General features: G+C 54.4%; 2 protein-coding genes across 7 annotated transcripts in view; one reads left to right on the top strand and one right to left on the bottom strand.

Moving 5' to 3' along the window:
* Shank1 (SH3 and multiple ankyrin repeat domains 1) overlaps positions 1 to 8,650 on the bottom strand; it is a 49,124-nt gene extending 40,474 nt beyond the window's left edge. For all 6 annotated transcript variants that reach the window (XM_028858839.2, XM_028858840.2, XM_028858841.2 and 3 more), the window contains exons 1-6: positions 8,465 to 8,650; positions 5,760 to 6,057; positions 5,400 to 5,603; positions 4,882 to 4,953; positions 2,503 to 2,611; positions 2,157 to 2,308 (exon numbers count right to left, since the gene is read on the bottom strand). In XM_028858839.2, the coding sequence (XP_028714672.1) occupies positions 2,157 to 2,308; positions 2,503 to 2,611; positions 4,882 to 4,953; positions 5,400 to 5,603; positions 5,760 to 6,014 (792 nt within the window). In that variant the 5' untranslated portion in view covers positions 6,015 to 6,057; positions 8,465 to 8,650. The remainder of the gene's footprint in view (positions 1 to 2,156; positions 2,309 to 2,502; positions 2,612 to 4,881; positions 4,954 to 5,399; positions 5,604 to 5,759; positions 6,058 to 8,464) is intronic.
* Positions 8,651 to 12,058: 3,408 nt separating this feature from the next.
* Positions 12,059 to 14,581, top strand: Clec11a (C-type lectin domain containing 11A). Its single transcript, XM_028858920.2, has 4 exons — positions 12,059 to 12,419; positions 12,570 to 12,771; positions 13,009 to 13,200; positions 14,027 to 14,581. The coding sequence occupies exons 1-4, from the start codon at positions 12,273 to 12,275 to the stop codon at positions 14,470 to 14,472; spliced, it is 987 nt and encodes a 328-aa protein (XP_028714753.1). The 5' UTR covers positions 12,059 to 12,272; the 3' UTR covers positions 14,473 to 14,581.
* Positions 14,582 to 18,062: the final 3,481 nt, after the last annotated feature.

Here is an 18,062-nt window from a genome sequence, read left to right as displayed (position 1 = left end):
CCAGCAGGGCCCGGGAATCCTCCTGTCTCCGTCCCCCAGCACTGAAATGACTGGTATGTGCCGCCACTCTGCCTTTCTGCTTATGTGCTGGAGACTGAGCCCAGGCCCTCATGCTTGTGCAGCAAGTACTCTGCAGACACAGCGCCTCTCCAGCCCCTCCCACAGTCTTCCAGACTGAGCCAGACTCTCTCCCCAGTCTGCACGAGTCCTAGCCCTGAAGAAGACAAGGTGGACACCTCCACAGGACCCTCCCACCCTGACATGCAGCTCAACCTTTCTCTAGTGGGTGACTCTGGATGAGCCACTGGAGGGTGTCCATGACCATGGGCCCCTTAATACATGGCATGGTTGTAGGGAAGATGGACAGAAAAACGGGATCTAAGTTTAAGAACGCCCCTGATCAAGTGCAGAAGCACTACACAGACTCCCACAAAAGGCAGCCTGGGAAAGGCAAGCCTGGGGTGAACTCAAATATTGAGCCAGTCTCCTTGAGAGTGGGAGTTCTAGGGGAAACAGAGAAAGGGTGAAAAAGAGGGAGGAGTTTAAACCTGCGTAGGAACAAGTGCTGACAGCTGCCCCTGGGTAGACAGCCCCATAGCAGCCCTGTGTGGTCAGACACTACAGTGACCTGTCTCCGGTGATGTCATCCAATATGGTGGCCACAGGGGAGGGGGGGATGAGTACCTGACTGGGCTGGTGAGTCCATGGAAGTGCCGTTTTAATTTTATTCCACTTTGATTCATTTAAATCTAATGGTTAGGTAGCAAAGATTTAGAAACACACACACACACACACACACACACACACACACACACACACACACACGGAGTATCCCTTGGTTCTGGCAATAAATGCCAAGTGTTTGGCTACACCAAGGCTCTTGGGGAAAGAGTGTGATGAGAACTGGGGCATCTGTGAATATGGACGTGCCTCAGTCTTTGGAAGCAGCCTATCCTGACCTATACCTAAAGAGGGATCAGATGACCTGGTAGAGGCAGAAGAGAAAGAATATTTTAAAATAAGACTGCAAGCAAGGGCTGCGGGAGGGTGGGATGGCTCATGGCAAAGCGTCTGCCATGCAAACGTGGAGGCCTGAGCTTGATCTCAATAACCCATGTGTAAAAAGTATACGGTTGCAATCTCAACACTGGAGAGGCAGAGGCAGGTGGATTCCTGGGGCTCACTGGCCAGCCAGACTAGCCTAATTAGGGAGCTCCATTTGGAGAAATATGGTGGCTAGTTCCTGAGGACTGATAGCTAAAGTTGTTCTCTGGCTGCCACATTTGTACATGCTTGCTCATGGGTCACACACACACACACACACACACACACACACACACACACACGAAAACTGCACACAAATTTGTTCTGTGCATTTTATGGGCACATAGGGCTTATTTGTTTGGGAAACCACATTTTGTTTCTTTGTTGAGAGAGTCCCATGATGCCCAGGCTAGCCTCAAACTCATTATGTAGTCAAGATTGACCTTACACTCCTCATCCTCCTTCCTCTACCTCCCAAGTGCTGAGATACCAGGCTTGTGCCTCCACACCTGGTTTCGGGGAGGTGTATTTTGTGTCTTAGGTATGAGAAGAAGGATCTGGATTGCCTGTGAAAATGAGTGTTTTGGGAGGTAAGGTGCTGAGCTAGCAAGGATGAACTGAGGAGCAAATCCAGGGTGTGCATGGAGATGGACTTCTCGAATAGCAGGGACTCATTTTCTGTGTCCTAAGGACTTTAAGGGTAGGTACTTTGGGGAGGCAGAGGTAGGGTGCATACTGGATGGGAAGAGGGAAGGGGGCCATTCTGAGTGCCCAAGGAGGAAGCTTATGTGGACCTGCCCAGGCTGAGTCACAACCAGCTTCTAGACTAAGCTGGGGCACCTGGAAGACTGACAGCAGGAACTGTGTATTTGCCAGAGTGCAGAAACAGATTTTGTGGTGGGGAAACAGAGGTACTGTTTGGGCTGGAGGGCAGTGAGATAGGGTCTCATGGAACCTAGGCCAGCCTTGAACCCCTCAATGCTAGGACTGTAGGGGTGTACATCAGACCTGGCTGAAGAGGGATTCTTTTGAACAGAAATGAAGGAAATGGGGTTGGAGAAATAAAGGGAAAGGAGATGGGTCCCACCATCTGGGGATTACAGCAGCCTCACCGTGAGTGCCAGGCAGTGCCGAGCACATGCAGCCTTGTGCAGCGCTGTCATGCCATCCCGGGCCCTGAAGTCTATGTGAGCCCCACCCAGGCACAGCGTTCGAATCACCTCTACTGAGCCTTCAGTCTGGGCCGCCAGGGTCAAAGGTGTCTCTGAAGGACAAGAGAAGACCTTCAGAGGCAGGACTTTTGGCCCTTGCCTCTTAGACTCCACCCTGGTCTCCTAGCTCAGCCCCCTACAACCTTTGGTCCCTCAGCCTCACCCTCTGGGGTTGAGGAGGTGCCCTGTCCTCTCTACCCAACCCTGCTCCTCACCCCAGTCCTTCCCAGCCCATGCCTCTTCCTACCTCCTGAATCTGAGTCATGGTAATTGGGGTCCAGCCCCTTGTCCAGCAGCCTTGCCACCTTGTCGGACGTCCCGAGCTGCACATATTCCAGGAACTTCTTCAACCCCGTCTGGATCACATACAAAGAAAGGCAGGGGAATCAGAGAGATCGGGGGTCAAGTGAAGGGAGCAGCAATCAGAGACAGCACCACCCGGTGGGTACACAGCCAGCCCCTTCCCAAGGCGAAAAGGAAGCCTGGTGTGGTGGGTCACGCCAGTCACCTCAGCACTTGGGGGCAGGGACAGGAGGGTGATGAGTTCTAGGCCTGCCTGAGCTGCACAGTGAGACCCTGTCTTCAAAGGAATATTTGGAAATAGAAGGTGTGGGAGTTTGGATGAAGATGGCCTCTATAGGCTCCTAAGGAGTGGTATTATTGAAGTAGCTGTGGTCTTATTGGAAGAAGTGTGTCATTGGGGGCAAGCTTTGAGGTTTCAGAACTCTCTCTTCCTTCTGCCTGCTAATTGGGATGTAGAACTCTCTGCTGCCTCTCCAGCACCAGGTCTGCCTGGGTGCTGCCATGCTTCCACACATGACAGTAATGGACTGAAACCTCCGAAACTATAAACTAGCCCCAGTTCAATGTCTCCCTTTATAAGAGTAGCCATAAGGGTCATGGTGTCTCTTCACAGTAATAAAAACCCCAAGACAAAGGGGAACTGTGAACTGTGTTGAAAAGCATCCTGACGACACATGTTCTTAAAAGAATATATCCCTAATGTTACTGTTTTGATACACAAAGATCCACAAGAAAAACATCATGGTTTGGGGGCGATGAGGTAGCTCAGCCATAAAGGTGTTGGCAGCCAAGTCTGCCAACCTGAATTTGATCCCCAGAACGTCTGTGAAGGGAGAAAAATGAGCTCTAGAAATTACCCTCTGACCTCCACATGAGCCATAACATGAACATGCCATCTCCACCCCATCTCCAGACACACACAATAATAAATAAATAAATAAATAGACAGATAGATAAATAAATAAATAAATAAATAAATAAATGTGATTTTACAAACATATCATGGGGGCTAGAGAGAAGCCTTAGCTTTTCAGAGAGCTTGCTACTCTTACAGAGGACCTGAGTTCAGTTCCCAGCACCAACCAATGGCAGGTAACTCCAGCTCCAGGGGGATCTGGTATTTCTAGCTTCCTTGGGCACCTGCTTTTACATGCACATACCCACACACAGACACAGACACATACATAATTAAAAATAAAATAAATCTTAAGAAGATAAAATGGGATTTTTGTACTGTGTCTGCAGTGTGACTCAATTCACACTGTCACATGCACAAAGGAGCTGAACATGGTTACTGTTCCCAAAGTGAATGGCACAGGTAGGGAGGGAGGAAAGAAGTGAGTGGATGGTGTGGGACAGAGAAGCTTTGGGGAAAAGGGGGGACACTTTCTTTCCATTAAACGTCAAGAATTGTTTCCCTCTGGCAACATCAGCCTCCTAACTTCCTCCTAGTTCCTAGGAGACTAGGGCAGACACAGGGCGGATATCACCCAAGGTCTGGAGGGAAAGGACCCAGCAGGATAAATGTGGCTGAAGAGGAAAGGCGGTCTGTGGTTGATGGAAATATAGGCTATAGGACTGGGGAATTGTGGGTGTCTGTGAAATACTCCCTAGGCAGGAAATTGACTGAGGCAGGGTAAGGAAAGGGCCCTAAGTGCTCTGAGCAGAGAAGGCAGAGTTAAAAGAGTGGGTTGGAGGGCTAGAAGTGAAGTCTTGTCATGCAAAGACCCTAGTTTGATTCCCTAGAACCTACATGAGAGAGCCAGGGGTGGTGGTGCGCGCTTGTAATCCCAGGGCTGGGGGGTGGAGTCAGGCACGTCCCTGGGCCTTCCTGGTCAGCTAGTCTGGCCAACATGGTGAGCCTCAGACCAATGACAGACAATAAGGTGGGGCCAGTGAGACGGCTCATCAGGTAAAGGTGCTTGCCACCAAGCCTGACCCTATGAGCTCCATCCCCAAGATCCATATGGTGGAAAGAAAAAACTGACTCCCCCAAATTGTCCTCTGGCCTTCACATCTACTCCCATCCACTCATACCACCGCCGCCACCATCATCACCGCCGCCACCATCACCACCACCCCTGCAAATGCACACACCAGGCACAGATGGCATCAGTTTGGGCAAGTGAGGTCATAGAGGGAAGTGTGAAGGGGTTAGATGGAGATAGATGGGTGTCTCCAAACAGGATTCAAAGTCAAATGGAGGACTTGGCATAACTGGCAGAGAGGAGAGCTGCTGGGGAAAGACTGGAAAAGGTGATGGACAGGGTGCTCTGGGTGCAGGGGGCACACCCAGGGGAGGCCTCTGTCAGGGCACTCTTACCTTCGTGTGCAATTTGGCCAGCTGTTTCTCATCCAGGTTGGTCTGTTTGTAGACTCGGGTCTTGTAGCGGAACTGAGACCGGGGTGGGGTTTGAAGAGACACAGATTTGTAATCAGACTCTTTGTTGGAGAATGTTTGACACTTCTCCCTTCCTCCCATGAGTTCAGGGTTAGCATGGAAATGGCCCTAGGCAGAGTCACCTTTCCAAGAGTAGCAGGTCATCAAGGTCTATTGCACTATAACGCCTACCTTGTAAGTGTAACACACCACACACACACACACACACACACACACACACTCAGAATGTTCTAGAGTAACTACTGTAGTTGGGATTCCCTCACCAGCTGATGGCATAGGGAGCTTAGGAAAGGGAAAGAGCCAACTCAGCTGGCGATTTGGACTCAGGATCTCTCTCCTGTGAGTTCTCAGGAAGTCTTGAAGTGCCCACTGGGGTTCTCTTGGAGTCAGAGTGGATGTGTTCCAAGGTAAGACTTCTGTTAAGAGTTCTGTAGTCTCACCTCCAGGTAGGGTACCCCCTTTTCAAAGGACTGGGGGTACTCTCTTAGCAGCCTCTCTTCTTCCAGGAAGTTGGCATCCCGGCCTGAGGTGGCCGGCTGGAACAGTCCGTAGTTAAGCACATCCTGTAGGCTCTCACTCAGGGCACACAGTACCTGCTGTTTGGCTGTCCAGATGGTGGCATCAGGGTTGAAGCGCAGGCATTTCTGGTGGGAGACAGGATGGCCAGGGCTAGGTTGGGTCGAGAGTCTGAGGGCCAAGGGTAGTTGGAAAAGAAGTAGAGTCCAGCTGGAGCTGGGATTGGGGGTGGGAAACAGACTTGGTCAGTGTGTCTGTCAGCTGACTGGTGAGTAGCCACTCACCGTCTGGTGCAAGTCAGGGATGCCAATCCTGAAAACCATCATGCTGAAGTGGGCGTCGTCGGGGACAGACATGGAGCGTCCCTGGAGGCCTCGGGTAGAGGCCAGGTTACCAGGTGTTCCGCTGCCCGGGCCCCGAGTCCCCTGGGGGCCTCTCCCTGGCCCGTCTGGGGAGCTGTCGGATTCTGAGCCCCCCTCGGGACACTCGCTGGCACTGTGGCGTTCCTCGTCCTCGCTTGTCGCGGGGCTGTGGGTCATCGTGGGGCCACGGGGCGACGGGGGACAGCAGCATCACAGGCAGCTGGGCAAGGCAAGGGTGTCCCTCAGTGTAGAGCCATTCAGAGGCTACCAGTACCACTCAGTGACAGACACAGTGGCAGCCTGTTCCCTCTGCCCTGGGAGGCAAGGGAGGCTAGGCATACCCTCAGACCTCTGCACAGACCAACTCAGACCACCTCCGCAGCCTTCCTGGCACCCTTCTCCTCCCTGTCCTTGGCCCTGCGTGCAGCCCCCACCCCCACCCCCCTGCGCTCCACTTTGTGGCTGACCCAGTGTGTCCCAGAAATCACAGAATCACCGCGGGAGCTACTGGCCCACTTTGTCAAGCCACAGAAAATGAAGCTAAAATTAGCTAAGGACAGACAGGTGGACCAATCCACTTCGGCATCCTGCCCTCCTGGCCAGAGCCTGGCCTCTTCACCCCAGGGAGGCTTAGGATGGCTTTTATAGTAAGGGAGAGATGGAGGTGTGAGTTTTGAGCCTGGGGCAGCAGGAGGTGCCCGAGAGCTGGTGACTTCACTGAAGTGTGGCTGACCACATGTTTGGAGGGCTGCTGCTGAGGAATGAGCTGTCCCTGGAGGGGATCGAGGGATACAAATGTGGGTGGATGTACAGAAAAGAGAAGTTCCCCTGAGCTGTGCCCAGGGGACCTATGAGAGGTTACTGGGGCATGTGAAGAGGATGTGTGGGTGGATAGGGAGGCTGGTTCTGGCTGGACGGTCCAGGTGACAAGCTGTGGTGGCCTGGGTGGGTGTGGGCAGCTGCAGGTGACCTGTGGGTGTGTTTCAGGACTGGCACAGCAGGGTGGGTGGGTTGGCACTGTTTGGTACTCGTGGCTCCACCGAAAAGAACTTGGATTGGGTGGGGTGGCTGGGGAGGAGGCTAAGAAGTGGGCTGCAGCAATCTGGGGGACCAGGAGGTGGGAGGGTCGTCCCTCTCAAAGTGGTCTACTGAGGGGTGGCTCCTTTCCAAATGCGGTCCTCTTCTCTGCTGTTCACTACCCCCAACTCCCCACTCTAGAACCGGAAAGCAGAATGTCTGGTCTGGTCCCTCCCACCCCACACCAGGCCCGGCTCCTGCACCGTTGCCATGGAGATGGGAAGCAGTGGAGGGTACTGCTGACTTTGGGGGAGTGGGGATGGGCTGGGGGGGAGGAGGGTTGGGGAAGGAAAGACGGAATGTTTAAGGAAGAGAGTTCCAAGAACTGTAGGCGAGCAGGCGTCTAACCGCGGGCTGAGGACCCCTCCCCCTCGTGGGGACCAAGCTCCGAAGCCCCCCCCCCCCGCCCCTCGCCCAGGTACCTGGTCTTGTTGCCCAACCCGCCGGGCTTGGGAGGAGACTCCGGGTCTCCAGCTCAGTCCAGTGACCGCCCTACACCACATCCCGCCTGGCAGTGTGACCTCAGCCACTCCCCCTAGGCTGACCCTGGCTGACATCCCCTCTGTAGCCCCAGCTCTACAGGAACGGGGTGGCAGGTGGGATGAAAGGTCAGCATGCGCCGGACCCACAGCGCGGGCACCACTGCCCCAACACCCAGGACAGCTCGGCCCCTCCCCCTCCGGCCTCGAGGGAGGGAGCGGGCACACTCCGCCGGGGCGGCATGAATCAAAAGCTCGGCGGCTAAGAATAGCTGGCACGCAGCTGGTACCGAGACGGGCTGAGGAATCGGCAAAGGGGGGGTTGGCGATGGGGAGAGAGGGGGTGCCCTGCGAGGCTGCGGGGGGACAGGGGACCGCTGGCGCGGCCAAGAGCCGGGCCCTGGGAGAATGAATGGAGGTGGAGGAAGGCGGGAGTTGGGGCTGAGGCAGGAAGACTGGTGAGGGGACAGCCCCAGGTCAGAGAGGGAGCTGGGACTGGGGGCGGGAGCAGAGGGGGCGCGCCGGCCCGCGGAGAAGGGACCGGAGGTGCGATGGGCAAACGAGGCGCGAGTGGGAAGGAACTGGAGATGCCTGGAAGGGGCGGCGGGTCTAGGCGGCGTAGGACGCTCTGGCCCAGACCCTGGGCTTGGAGGGGTTCGGGACCAGGGTGACCTAGGGGAGGGGCCCAGGTGCGCCAGAGTGGGCGAGACGGGGGAGTGGCCGGCAGGGTTGGGAGGCGGGGACCGGGACCCAGCGGTGGCCCTGAAGAGCCTAAGAAACCGGTATAGCTTAGGGGGCGCAGCACGTGGGGGATGGGTCACACCCTCCCAGCAAGGATGCGATCTGGGACGGGGCACCCGGGACTGGGTCGCAACCCAATTTGATGTCACCCGTAGGGGCCACGCTCCCTTCCACACCCGCACCCCCCTACACACACACCCTAAATGCACACCCAGGCTGGAGCCGGCGCCAGGCCAAGGACATCGGGGGCGCCCCCGCCCTCTCCCGCAACCCCAGCTCTCGCAGCTGCACCCTACCCCAGAACCCACCTGGGGTGCCCGGTGCCCTTACCTGCCTGGCGGGGCTGCTGAGTCCCGGTCGGCGGCGCCCGCGGCCCTCCCCCCTCCCCCACCCCCACCCCCCGTTCACGGGGACCCTCAGGCCATGCCCCACCGCCCCGGAGGGCGAGCGGGCCGGGGAGGGGGCGGGCGAGGGCTGGGGGGAGGGCGGGGGGCCGCGGACCTCACCCCCCCGCGGGCCGGGCCGGCCATCCGCAGCGCGCCCCCCTTTCTGCCGCGCCCGCGCGCCCCTCCTCGCCCGCCCCGGGGCTGGGGTCCGGCCGGGCTACGGGCGCCGCGGCTCCCGCCGGCTCTGCCTCCTCCTCCTCCTCTGCCTGGGGCCGCCGCGCCGCCGCCTGCTCCCCGCTCGGCGCCTCCACTGCCACCCGGCTCGCTCTCTCGCACTAGCTGTCTCTCCCTCACCCGGTCTCTCTCTCTCTCTCTCTTGCTCTCCTCTCTCTCCCTCCCTCCCTCCCTCCGCCCTCTCCCCTCCCTCCAGGAGCCCGCAGAGAGACATCGCCCCTCCCCGCGCCCCCAAACCTCGCCCATCCTCCCCCAAACGCAGCTCCGCCCCTCTCCCCTCGCCCTCCTCCACCCTTCATCTCCACTGCCCCATCCCCAAACCCGGATTCCACCCCTGCTTACCCCCATGTATCCCAAATGGGGTCCTGCTCCTCCCAGAGGAGCCCCTCTCCCAGAGTGCTCCCCACTCTTTCTACACATGGTGGGGTGCTATTTGTATTTGTAGAGAGTCTGTATATTCCCAAATCGAATGCTGAGGGTTATAGATTACACACACACACACACACACACACACACACCCCTTTCCATATGAGCCCCCACATATGGAAGCACCTGAGATAGACATATGTCCCTTCCCCCAGCTGGTCCTGTAAGGGAAGCATACCCACAGCTGCCTACTCCTTAGGGCATGCCTGCCCAGTACACATGACCAGAGACACACACCCGGTTTCATGGACAGTGTCACACCTCAGTGTCACAGCATACCGACAGCACCCTGCGAGATTTACCCACACCATACTCCAATTGCCTGCTCAGATCTGCCCACAGATGCACACAGTAGACAGACGTGCATGCTGTCTGAGGGAGCTCACCCACCCGCTGTCCATCACAGGTGTGAACTCCTGTTTGACTGCGCACCCTGCTCATAGCGCCCCCTGCACAACTATCCCTGAGTGCAGGTACCAGGTTTAGGGACTTCTTTCCTGTTCAAGCACAGAGAGGCTAAGTAACTTGCTCCAGGTCACCCAGCTATAAAGAGGTGGTGTCAAGGATGAAGAACATAGAAGCTGTCTCCATAGTCTCCACTAGCCTGGTGGTGTTCCAAAGAACATGCCTGAGGTTGTGTGTCTTCATTCATCATATATCATCCCTGATTTCACACACACGAGCACACAAAGCTAAGAATGTGCAGGTAGTTAGCACTCTCCTGTTTGGTACGTTCACAGTGGCAAGGCAGATTCATTCATCATCCTTCATCTTCAGTCCTGATTTCCACTTTGCCCCAGCTTCAGCAGCATCCCCGGAGCCACTAGGGAACACCAGCACCGACAAAGGGCAGTTCTAGGTAGCTTCTGGGTGATCTGCAGCTGCAGGCTCTCGGGAACATCCTGGGATAAGCTGGAGTCGGTACCATCTCAGAGAGGCCCTCATCTTGATGCACCCACCCAGGTGCTGAGCAGCTGAGTCCATGGAGAACAGCTGTCGGGGTTGGCACAAACACTGAGTGGCTATGAAGAACTCTACAGTTTACAAGGCTGTTGTGCACTATATGGAGGTCTCCAGCCTCTGATGAGGGGCCTCTGTGCTACAACGACGACCAGCATCTGAGAGGTTCTGAGGGAGCCAGTAGGCTGCCCAAGGTCACTCTGCCCTCCACGTACCAGGCTTTCTTGAAAACTGGTGTGTTCCTTTCCAAGGCCCCTCATGGGGCTCTCAGCAGCCGAGAGCAGAAGTGAGGCACCTGCTTGGAGCCAGCAGCCTTGGCTAGCTGCCACCACACCCATGACCTCCACAGGGCTGCCATGTCCCTCTCTGAGCCTCTTTGCTTTCTCCCTGCAGAGCTTAGGCCCCCAGATCTCTGGCTCATGAATTGGCAAGACTTGCTGGACTATAGTTGGAAAAGCCCTCCAGGAGTCATGGTCCTGGCATGGAGTGGGCATGGCACAGCCGTCCACTCCCCGGCATCGGATCCTCCCACAGCCTTCAGCACCTCTACCCAGGCAGACACCTTGAGAACTCAGGTGCCACCTAAACACTAAAGTCTGTCTTGGAGGCCTTGGACCAAGCTGCTGTTACTCTGCCAGGAACAGTGGTCTTCTTACTCAGCAGCTTAACCTAGCACTTACTAGGTACTAGGAAGCCCTGCTTTGACTCGGGCATACAGAACTAACCAATAGTCCGATCCTTGGTCTGCAAGAGACAGATGTAAATAAACAAAGCCATACTGGTTGCACCATAACTCGAAGAAAAGGGGGCGTTTCATAGGGTGGTCAGAGCTGAAATTCCAGTGATGAGAAGGAGCTGAGGGAAGAGTCTCCAGGAGAAAAGGGATAGGAGGACAGGGCCGAGGTAGAGGGTGAGGGAAATGGGGTAAGACTGCAGAAATGGCTCTCTCCAGGCCCTGGCCCTGCAGGCTGCACTGAGGACTGAGGCCCAGGTTTGGCTTCTCTCCTGCTTCTGATGGGAAAGTGAGGAAGCAGGGACGTGGGGAGTAATGCGATCTGATTTATAGTTGGGAAGGATTGCTCTGGCTGCGGCAGGCAAGCAGCCCAGATTGGAGGGGCTTGGAGGAAGGAGGGGGAGAGCAGGGGGAGGTGACTGCAGTGGTCTAGGCTGGGGTGAGGCAGCTTGCAGAATGTTCTCTGCTCAGAGTCCAGGGCTTGGTTAGCTCACTTCCTGGAGATGCCTGCTCTGACTGTCTGCCCCTTCCTTTCCTTGGTGGGGGAACCACTGGGCCCACCACCACCACCTCCCACCCCAGCACCACCACCTCCCACCCCAGCACCACCACCTCCCACCCCAGCACCACCACCTCCCACCCCAGCACTGACCTGCTCAGGGCCTGACCTGCAGGAGAATCTCGGAGTTGCACCTTTCAAGCTGTACACATGATGCTGTTCACACATGTCCCCACAAGCAGGCATACACAAGGGCTGGGAGGGCCGGGATAGACCATCTGGTAGGGATTGGGAGAGCCTGGAGCCTGAGAATGGTAGAAGAGTCCCCTTCATTAGGCTGTGTGGTCAGCGGTGACCACAGGATAATAACAACCTTAGCATACCCTGCAGTCTGCTCCCTCCTTAGGAATGGCCAGGAGGGGGAGAAGGGAACAGAGCCAAAAGCCAGCATCCTATCACGGCCTGCTTTGTTCTGAGAAGGCTCGTGGACCAAGGCTGAGGCCTACCAGTATTAAGGATACCCTACAGAACTTGCTCTATCTTTCTTCTGTCCATCTAAGTGCTTGTACTTGCAAAAGGGAGGAAAGGGGGGGGGGGGCGCAGAAGCAGAGGTCTGGAAAGCGGCGAGGGGTGGGTGTGGAGAAACCCAAGGCGGGATCAGGCCTTGGAACGTTGGAGGTTTCTGGCCACAGAGGCAGAGCCTCCTGGAAGCCAAGAGGGGCGGGGAGACACACCAAGAGAAGCTGAAGAGACCAAAAGTTGAGACAGACCAGATCAGGAGGGAGGCAGAAGAGAGAGCCCAGCAGGAGGAGGACTGAGAGGCACTCGCCAGTCCGAGAGCACAGTCCTCTAGCACTCATCCTGACCCTTATTAGTTTGAGTGCTGGGAAGCCCAGCTGGATGCAGGCAGCCTGGCTCTTGGGGGCCCTAGTGGTCCCTCAGGTTTTGGGTTTGGGCCATGGAGCCCGGGGTCCTGGGAGGGAGTGGGAGGGAGGCTGGGGAGGGGCCTTGGAGGAGGAGCGAAAGCGGGAGTCACTGATGTTGAAGGTGAGTGTCTGTCGGAGGGGCACTGTGGGCTTGGGATGAAGGGAAGTAGAGAGGGGCAAAGAAAAATAATGGGGCTTAGAGGGGGCAATGGGTTCAGAGAAAGAGCTGAGAGGGTAGGTGGGAAGGAGACTAACGTGTTCTCTGCCCCAGAATCTACAGGAGGCCCTGGGGCTGTCCACTGGGCTGGGAAATGAGGATAGTGTTGCCGGAAATCCTGAAGGCAAAGGGGTCTGGGGGACCAAGGAGACTCAAGGAGAAGAAGAGGAAGAGGAAATCACCACAGCACCTACTTCCAGTTCCAGTCCTGTCCCCAGCCCTTCTCCTACGCCAGAGGACGCCATCACTTACATCTGTGAGTATCCAGAAGCCAGGATGGCCTGTATGTCAATCACTGACCCACCTGGAGGGCAGACACATCAGGGGAGCCCCAGGTCCTCAGACATGCCTGTCAAGAGCCCAAACCACTGAACCTCATCTACATAGTCCAGATTACCTCTTCCATCCCATCTTTGGGAGTCGAGGGCCATGCCCTCCCTTTTGCTTAGGGCCCCTGACTGCGCCTCCAGTTGCATATTCTGTTCCTTCACAGTGGGCCGCTTGGCTGGCCTGGATGCAGGCCTACACCAATTGCACATTCGTCTGCACGCTTTGGACACCCGTGTGGTCCAGCTGACCCAGGGACTGCGGCAGCTGCGGGATGCTACAAGCGACACCCGCGACTCCGTGCAAGCCCTGAAGGAGGCACAGGTCCGTGCTGAGCAGGAGCACGGCCGCTTGGAGGGTGAGTTTCAGCAGCACCAAGAGGGCCTAGGTGGGAGGAGGCGACCCAGGGAAGTCTGAAGACCCGGGGACCAAGGGTGTCAGGTCCACATAGAACTGGGATGTGTCGACACATCTGTAGCTGGATTGTGAGGTGGATGAGACTGTCCTCGCTTCAACCTGTGCCACACCCTGGGAGCCCCACCCACTGTCTGGTACCGCCCACACCCTGGCCACGCCCCTCGAGGGCCCTGGCCCCACCTCATCAGACACTGCTGCTCTAAGGCTTCCCTCTGGCCCCACCCTTTTTATACCCACAAATGTGTTGGCCCTGCCCCTGACAGCCTGGCCAGGCCTTATTGGTCACTGAAGCTCTAATCCCGCCCATTACCCACGCCCTCCCTGTCCTCAATGCTCTGGCTCCCCCTACTAAGTTTCGACCACAGAAGGACTGTCTTCTTTTAGCCACGCCCCCAGCAGCCCAGTCTTGGCCTCACTGGTCACAACCGTTCTAACTCTGACCCCGCCCTCTTCCAGCCCCTAAAGCTCTGACCCCGCCCCCTGCAGCCCTGGCTCTGCTTCATTGGTCTCGCCCGCTCGGAGCTATGGCCACGCCCCCAGTAGGCCTGCCTCTACCTCATTGGCCATCGCAAGTTCTAACCCGCCTTTATCTGGCTCCGCCCTCTACCCTCATGCACCGCTCCTCGGCTCTGGCTTTCCCTTTACCTACGGACCCCGCCCTCTCCCTCCTCTTGAAACCTGGGTTCCGCCTCATTGATCACCAAAGCCCTCGCTCTGGCCCCGCCCCCTCTGCTCAATGTTCTGACTCCGCCTCACCACGCACACAGGCTGCCTGAAGGGCCTGCGCCTGGGCCACAAGTGCTTCCTGCTATCGCGGGACTTCGAGACCCAGGCGGCAGCGCAGGCGCGGTGCAAGGCGCGGGGCGGGAGTCTCGCGCAGCCGGCGGACCGCCAGCAAATGGATGCGGTGGCCCGGTACTTGCGCTCTGCCCTCGCCCCCTACAACTGGCCAGTGTGGCTGGGCGTGAACGACCGGCGCTCGGAAGGCCTCTACCTTTTCGAGAACGGCCAGCGTGTGTCCTTCTTCGCCTGGCACCGCGCACCCAGCCCGGAGCCCGGCGCCCAGCCCAGCGCGGCATCACATCCACTCAGCCCGAATCAGCCCAATGGCGGCGTCCTGGAGAACTGCGTGGCGCAGGCCTCAGACGACGGCTCCTGGTGGGACCATGACTGTGAGCGGCGCCTCTACTTCATCTGCGAGTTCCCCTTTTAGAGAGCCGGTCCTTGCCCCAGAGCTCGAGCACACGTTCTGCTCAGTGCACCCTACTGTCTGGGGTCGCTCAGAGGTTGACAGTAACCATGAATAAATTTTAATAATTAGAGGCTTTTTATTTTAGATACTGGCACCCAGACTGATTGGGGCCAGGTCTGCACCTGAGAGAACTTCAAAGATGCAGCCCCTGGCCATATCAGCCCAGAGCTGATATGCTTGTGGGCAAACCCCCTCCATGCAGGCAGGGGCTTATTTTAACGTGAATGTCCTGCAGTTGCCCTAGTCATCTTTTGAGTAGAGGAAGCAAGTTTGATTACAAGAGCAGAAATAGCAGTCTTACTGTCTTGCTAGAACAGCAAACTTTACAAGATCAGTCACTTTAAAAAGCGTTTAACGTTGGGCAAGGGGAGGGGTGACGGTACAGCCCGTACAAGACCCTGAGGCAGTTTTTGATTTTGGTCTCCCAAGCATAGTAAGTCTAAACGTTTAAGTGTAATGTTCACCATCACACCTACAAATGTGCACTCTGCACACTGTACCCTACATCGTGCACCTGAGCCTCACACTGTACGCCTTGCCTTGCACTTTGCACCCTGAACCCTCTTTGGATCCGAAGTGCCACCAGTCCCGACTGATTGGGCTCCCCCCGAGAGATACCCTATGCAACCTCTCCATGTCCCCGGATCTGTCCTTGAAGCTTCAAGCTCCTAGCTAAGCTCAGCGCCAATAAACCCTGTAATATAATTTGAGGGCCTGTGGAGACACCTGGCCTTTATCTTGCCTGCGGAAAGTCAGGAAGAACTTGGATACTTGTACCTGTCTTTTTAAAATGCAGAATGTTGGAGAGCATATGTTCATAGGAACACGTGGTTGTACACAGATGTCTGGCATATTCACCGCCTATGTGGATGCCAACATTCCTAGCATGCTTCCTCATGGAACCTTTAGGACCCGAGTCCTATCATTCTTTTACATGTTGGCTTTGCTCCTGAGCAGAGAAACCAAGGAAACATCAAGGTTTACTCCAGGTACTGACATTTAATCTTGTTTTGCGTTGACCAGTGTCTCAGACCTGCTTTCCCGAATGAGGGGCAGGGCACCATTTCATCACCCATACCAGAGAAGAGAGACACCCACCACGACTTTATGTCTTACAACCTCCAGGACATGTGGAACACGCAGGTTCCCTCAGTTATTTCCTGTCTGAGAAGCCAGGTCAGTCTTCCCATCTCTGAGCCCAGGTCTCATGCAGGTCCTCTAGCAAGCCCCACCTTCTCCTTCCATGTGGTGTTGGCCCACATTTCCCAGTATGCCTGAGGATCACACCCTTGGCAATGAAGTGAGAGATCAGCTGTCTCTAATGAAAACTGAATTCTCTCCTCCCACTGGCCTGGCCCCCAAGCACCTAGGGAAGTGTAGTCCTATCCCTGGATTGTTACACAGTAACACCTTTCTAACAAGAGTTGAAACAAAACCCCCTGGAAAAAAACTTGTGATTTTTCATTGGCAGATGGTAACAATTTTTTAAAAGTGAAATTGCTTCATGTAAAATATATATATATATGTGTAGGAAATGGTTAGAAAAGTTGGGTGTTGACTGTTAATCCCAAAGATTTGAGGAGAAAGGCCATCATCCTAAATCATTATAGCCAAATTAATTAAAGCAAGCATGTAATTAATTAAAGCAAGCTATTTTATTTGTGCACACCAGCTGCCTCCCCCTAAGGTGGGGTTCAAGAAGGAGGTCAGGCATTGAATATGAGGAAGGACAAGGTTTTTATAGCTCAGGGGTAGGGAACTTTCAAATGTGGGATTTGGTGGGCAAAATAGATGGGGTTACAGGAGCAGAACATAGCATAACAAGTTAGTCATGATGACCTACTGAAACAAAGACAGGATTGAAAGGAGCAAGGTGATTGTAACAAGGCAGTTATAGCAACCTTTTGAAACAAAAGACATGGCTGCCATTTCCTGAACAACCAGTACAGAACTATTTGTAGTTAAGGTTACAATAGGGCATAGCCAATCCTTGAGAAACAGAGGTTTAATCATAAACAGGACAAGCCCAGTTTGTCTTTACTATTAAATGGATTTTAAGTCTAAGATGGAAGCAGGCTGGTTCTTCACAACATTTACTGAATAGAAGATTAAAAACACACATGAAGCGGGGCGGTGGTGGCGCACACCTTTGATCCCAGCACTCAGGAAGCAGAGCCAGGCGGATCTCTGTGAGTTCAGGGCCAGCCTGGTCTACAGAGGGAGATCTAGGACAGGCACCAAAACTGCACAGAGAAACTGTCTCAAAAAAGCAACAAACAAGCAAACAAACAAAAACACACATGAAAATTCTCTGCAGCCAGAAGTAGAGGCTGACACCTGTAATCCCAGCATTTAGGAAGGCGAGGCAGAGGCTAAAGTTTTAGGCCAGCCTGGATTACAGAATGAACCCGTCTGAACAGACAATCAAACACCACAAAACCAAAAAACAAACCGACTAAAGATGGCTCAGTCAATACAGTGCTTGCTCTGCAAGTGTGAGGACCGGAGCTTTTATTCCTAGCACCATGAAAAGGCCAGGCCCTTCAAGAGGCCCTGCTGTTTAGCTGAGCACCTGAGCAGGTGGTGTGCTACTCAGCACTAGATAAAAAATTCTCAGAGCTGAGTAAACATGGTTCCAGGCTGGGATCCACAGGCATGACCCTCAGCTCTCATAGATCCAAAGTGGGCAGAGCCAGCCACTAGCACCATGTGCAAAGCAGAGACACAGAGTGGGTAGCCTAGCTGGTTAAGGTTTGGCTCATGTGGTCAGAGAAACACTGCAGATGTGCAACAAACAAACAAAAGAACAGGTCTAGGCCAAGAAAACATCTGGACAGGTATAGTATGCTTGAAAATGTGCTTAGGTGTTGACAAAAGAAAATAAAATGGGTATAGACAGTCATAAAAAAATAAATGGTTTAAAAATAATAAAGCCTTTAAAGAGAGAGTAAAGTAGGGTAAGGAGGATAAGCCACACAAGGATGAAAATATAACACAGAATGTCTGGATCTTATATAGTGCTTTGTTAACTTTGAAGTATTTAAATACTAGGGAACAAAAAACAACAGCTGTGGAGAGACATTGGATTAAGGAAACTACTAAATCAAATCAGCCTATATACTTTAAGAATGTCTTAACTTCAGAATGGAAGTCAGGAAATGTGTTGCATTATGGGAGAGAGGTTATGCCTTTGTTTTCACAGGAAACAAAAAGCTATGGATTTCTTCAAAATTCATAAAGATTAGATTTGATAGGGGGAGACCTCCTGAAAATCATAGCTTCAGACATGAAGGAAGAAACCAAGAAAAAAAATCATAAGACAGGTGATGTATATGCTGATCTTTCTACCATGGGAACAGCTCTGAGACTGGATGAGACATGATAAATCTTGTTGGCTACAGAGCCCTCATGACTTATTAGTACATGCCATCCTTTCATGTGACATGGATGGAGATTTATATTACAGTTGGTTATGCAGTCAAAATGGACTTATAAAGTTGACAGATGCCTTTTATCTGCTCAAACATAGAACAGAAAATCATTAGCTGATT

The sequence above is a fragment of the Peromyscus leucopus genome, chromosome 1 (genome assembly GCF_004664715.2).
Source record: "Peromyscus leucopus breed LL Stock chromosome 1, UCI_PerLeu_2.1, whole genome shotgun sequence".
Lineage (NCBI taxonomy): Eukaryota > Metazoa > Chordata > Mammalia > Rodentia > Cricetidae > Peromyscus > Peromyscus leucopus.
Note: the sequence above shows the minus strand (reverse complement) of the source record. Positions and strands in the feature narration are given on the sequence as shown.

Coding starts and splice junctions, on each gene's coding strand:
- Clec11a (XM_028858920.2), top strand. CDS start 12,273: ATGCAGGCAGCCTGGCTCTTGGGGGCCCTAGTGGTCCCTCAGGTTTTG. Junction 12,420..12,569: donor GGGAGTCACTGATGTTGAAG/GTGAGTGTCTGT, acceptor TCTCTGCCCCAG/AATCTACAGGAGGCCCTGGG. Junction 12,772..13,008: donor GGACGCCATCACTTACATCT/GTGAGTATCCAG, acceptor GTTCCTTCACAG/TGGGCCGCTTGGCTGGCCTG.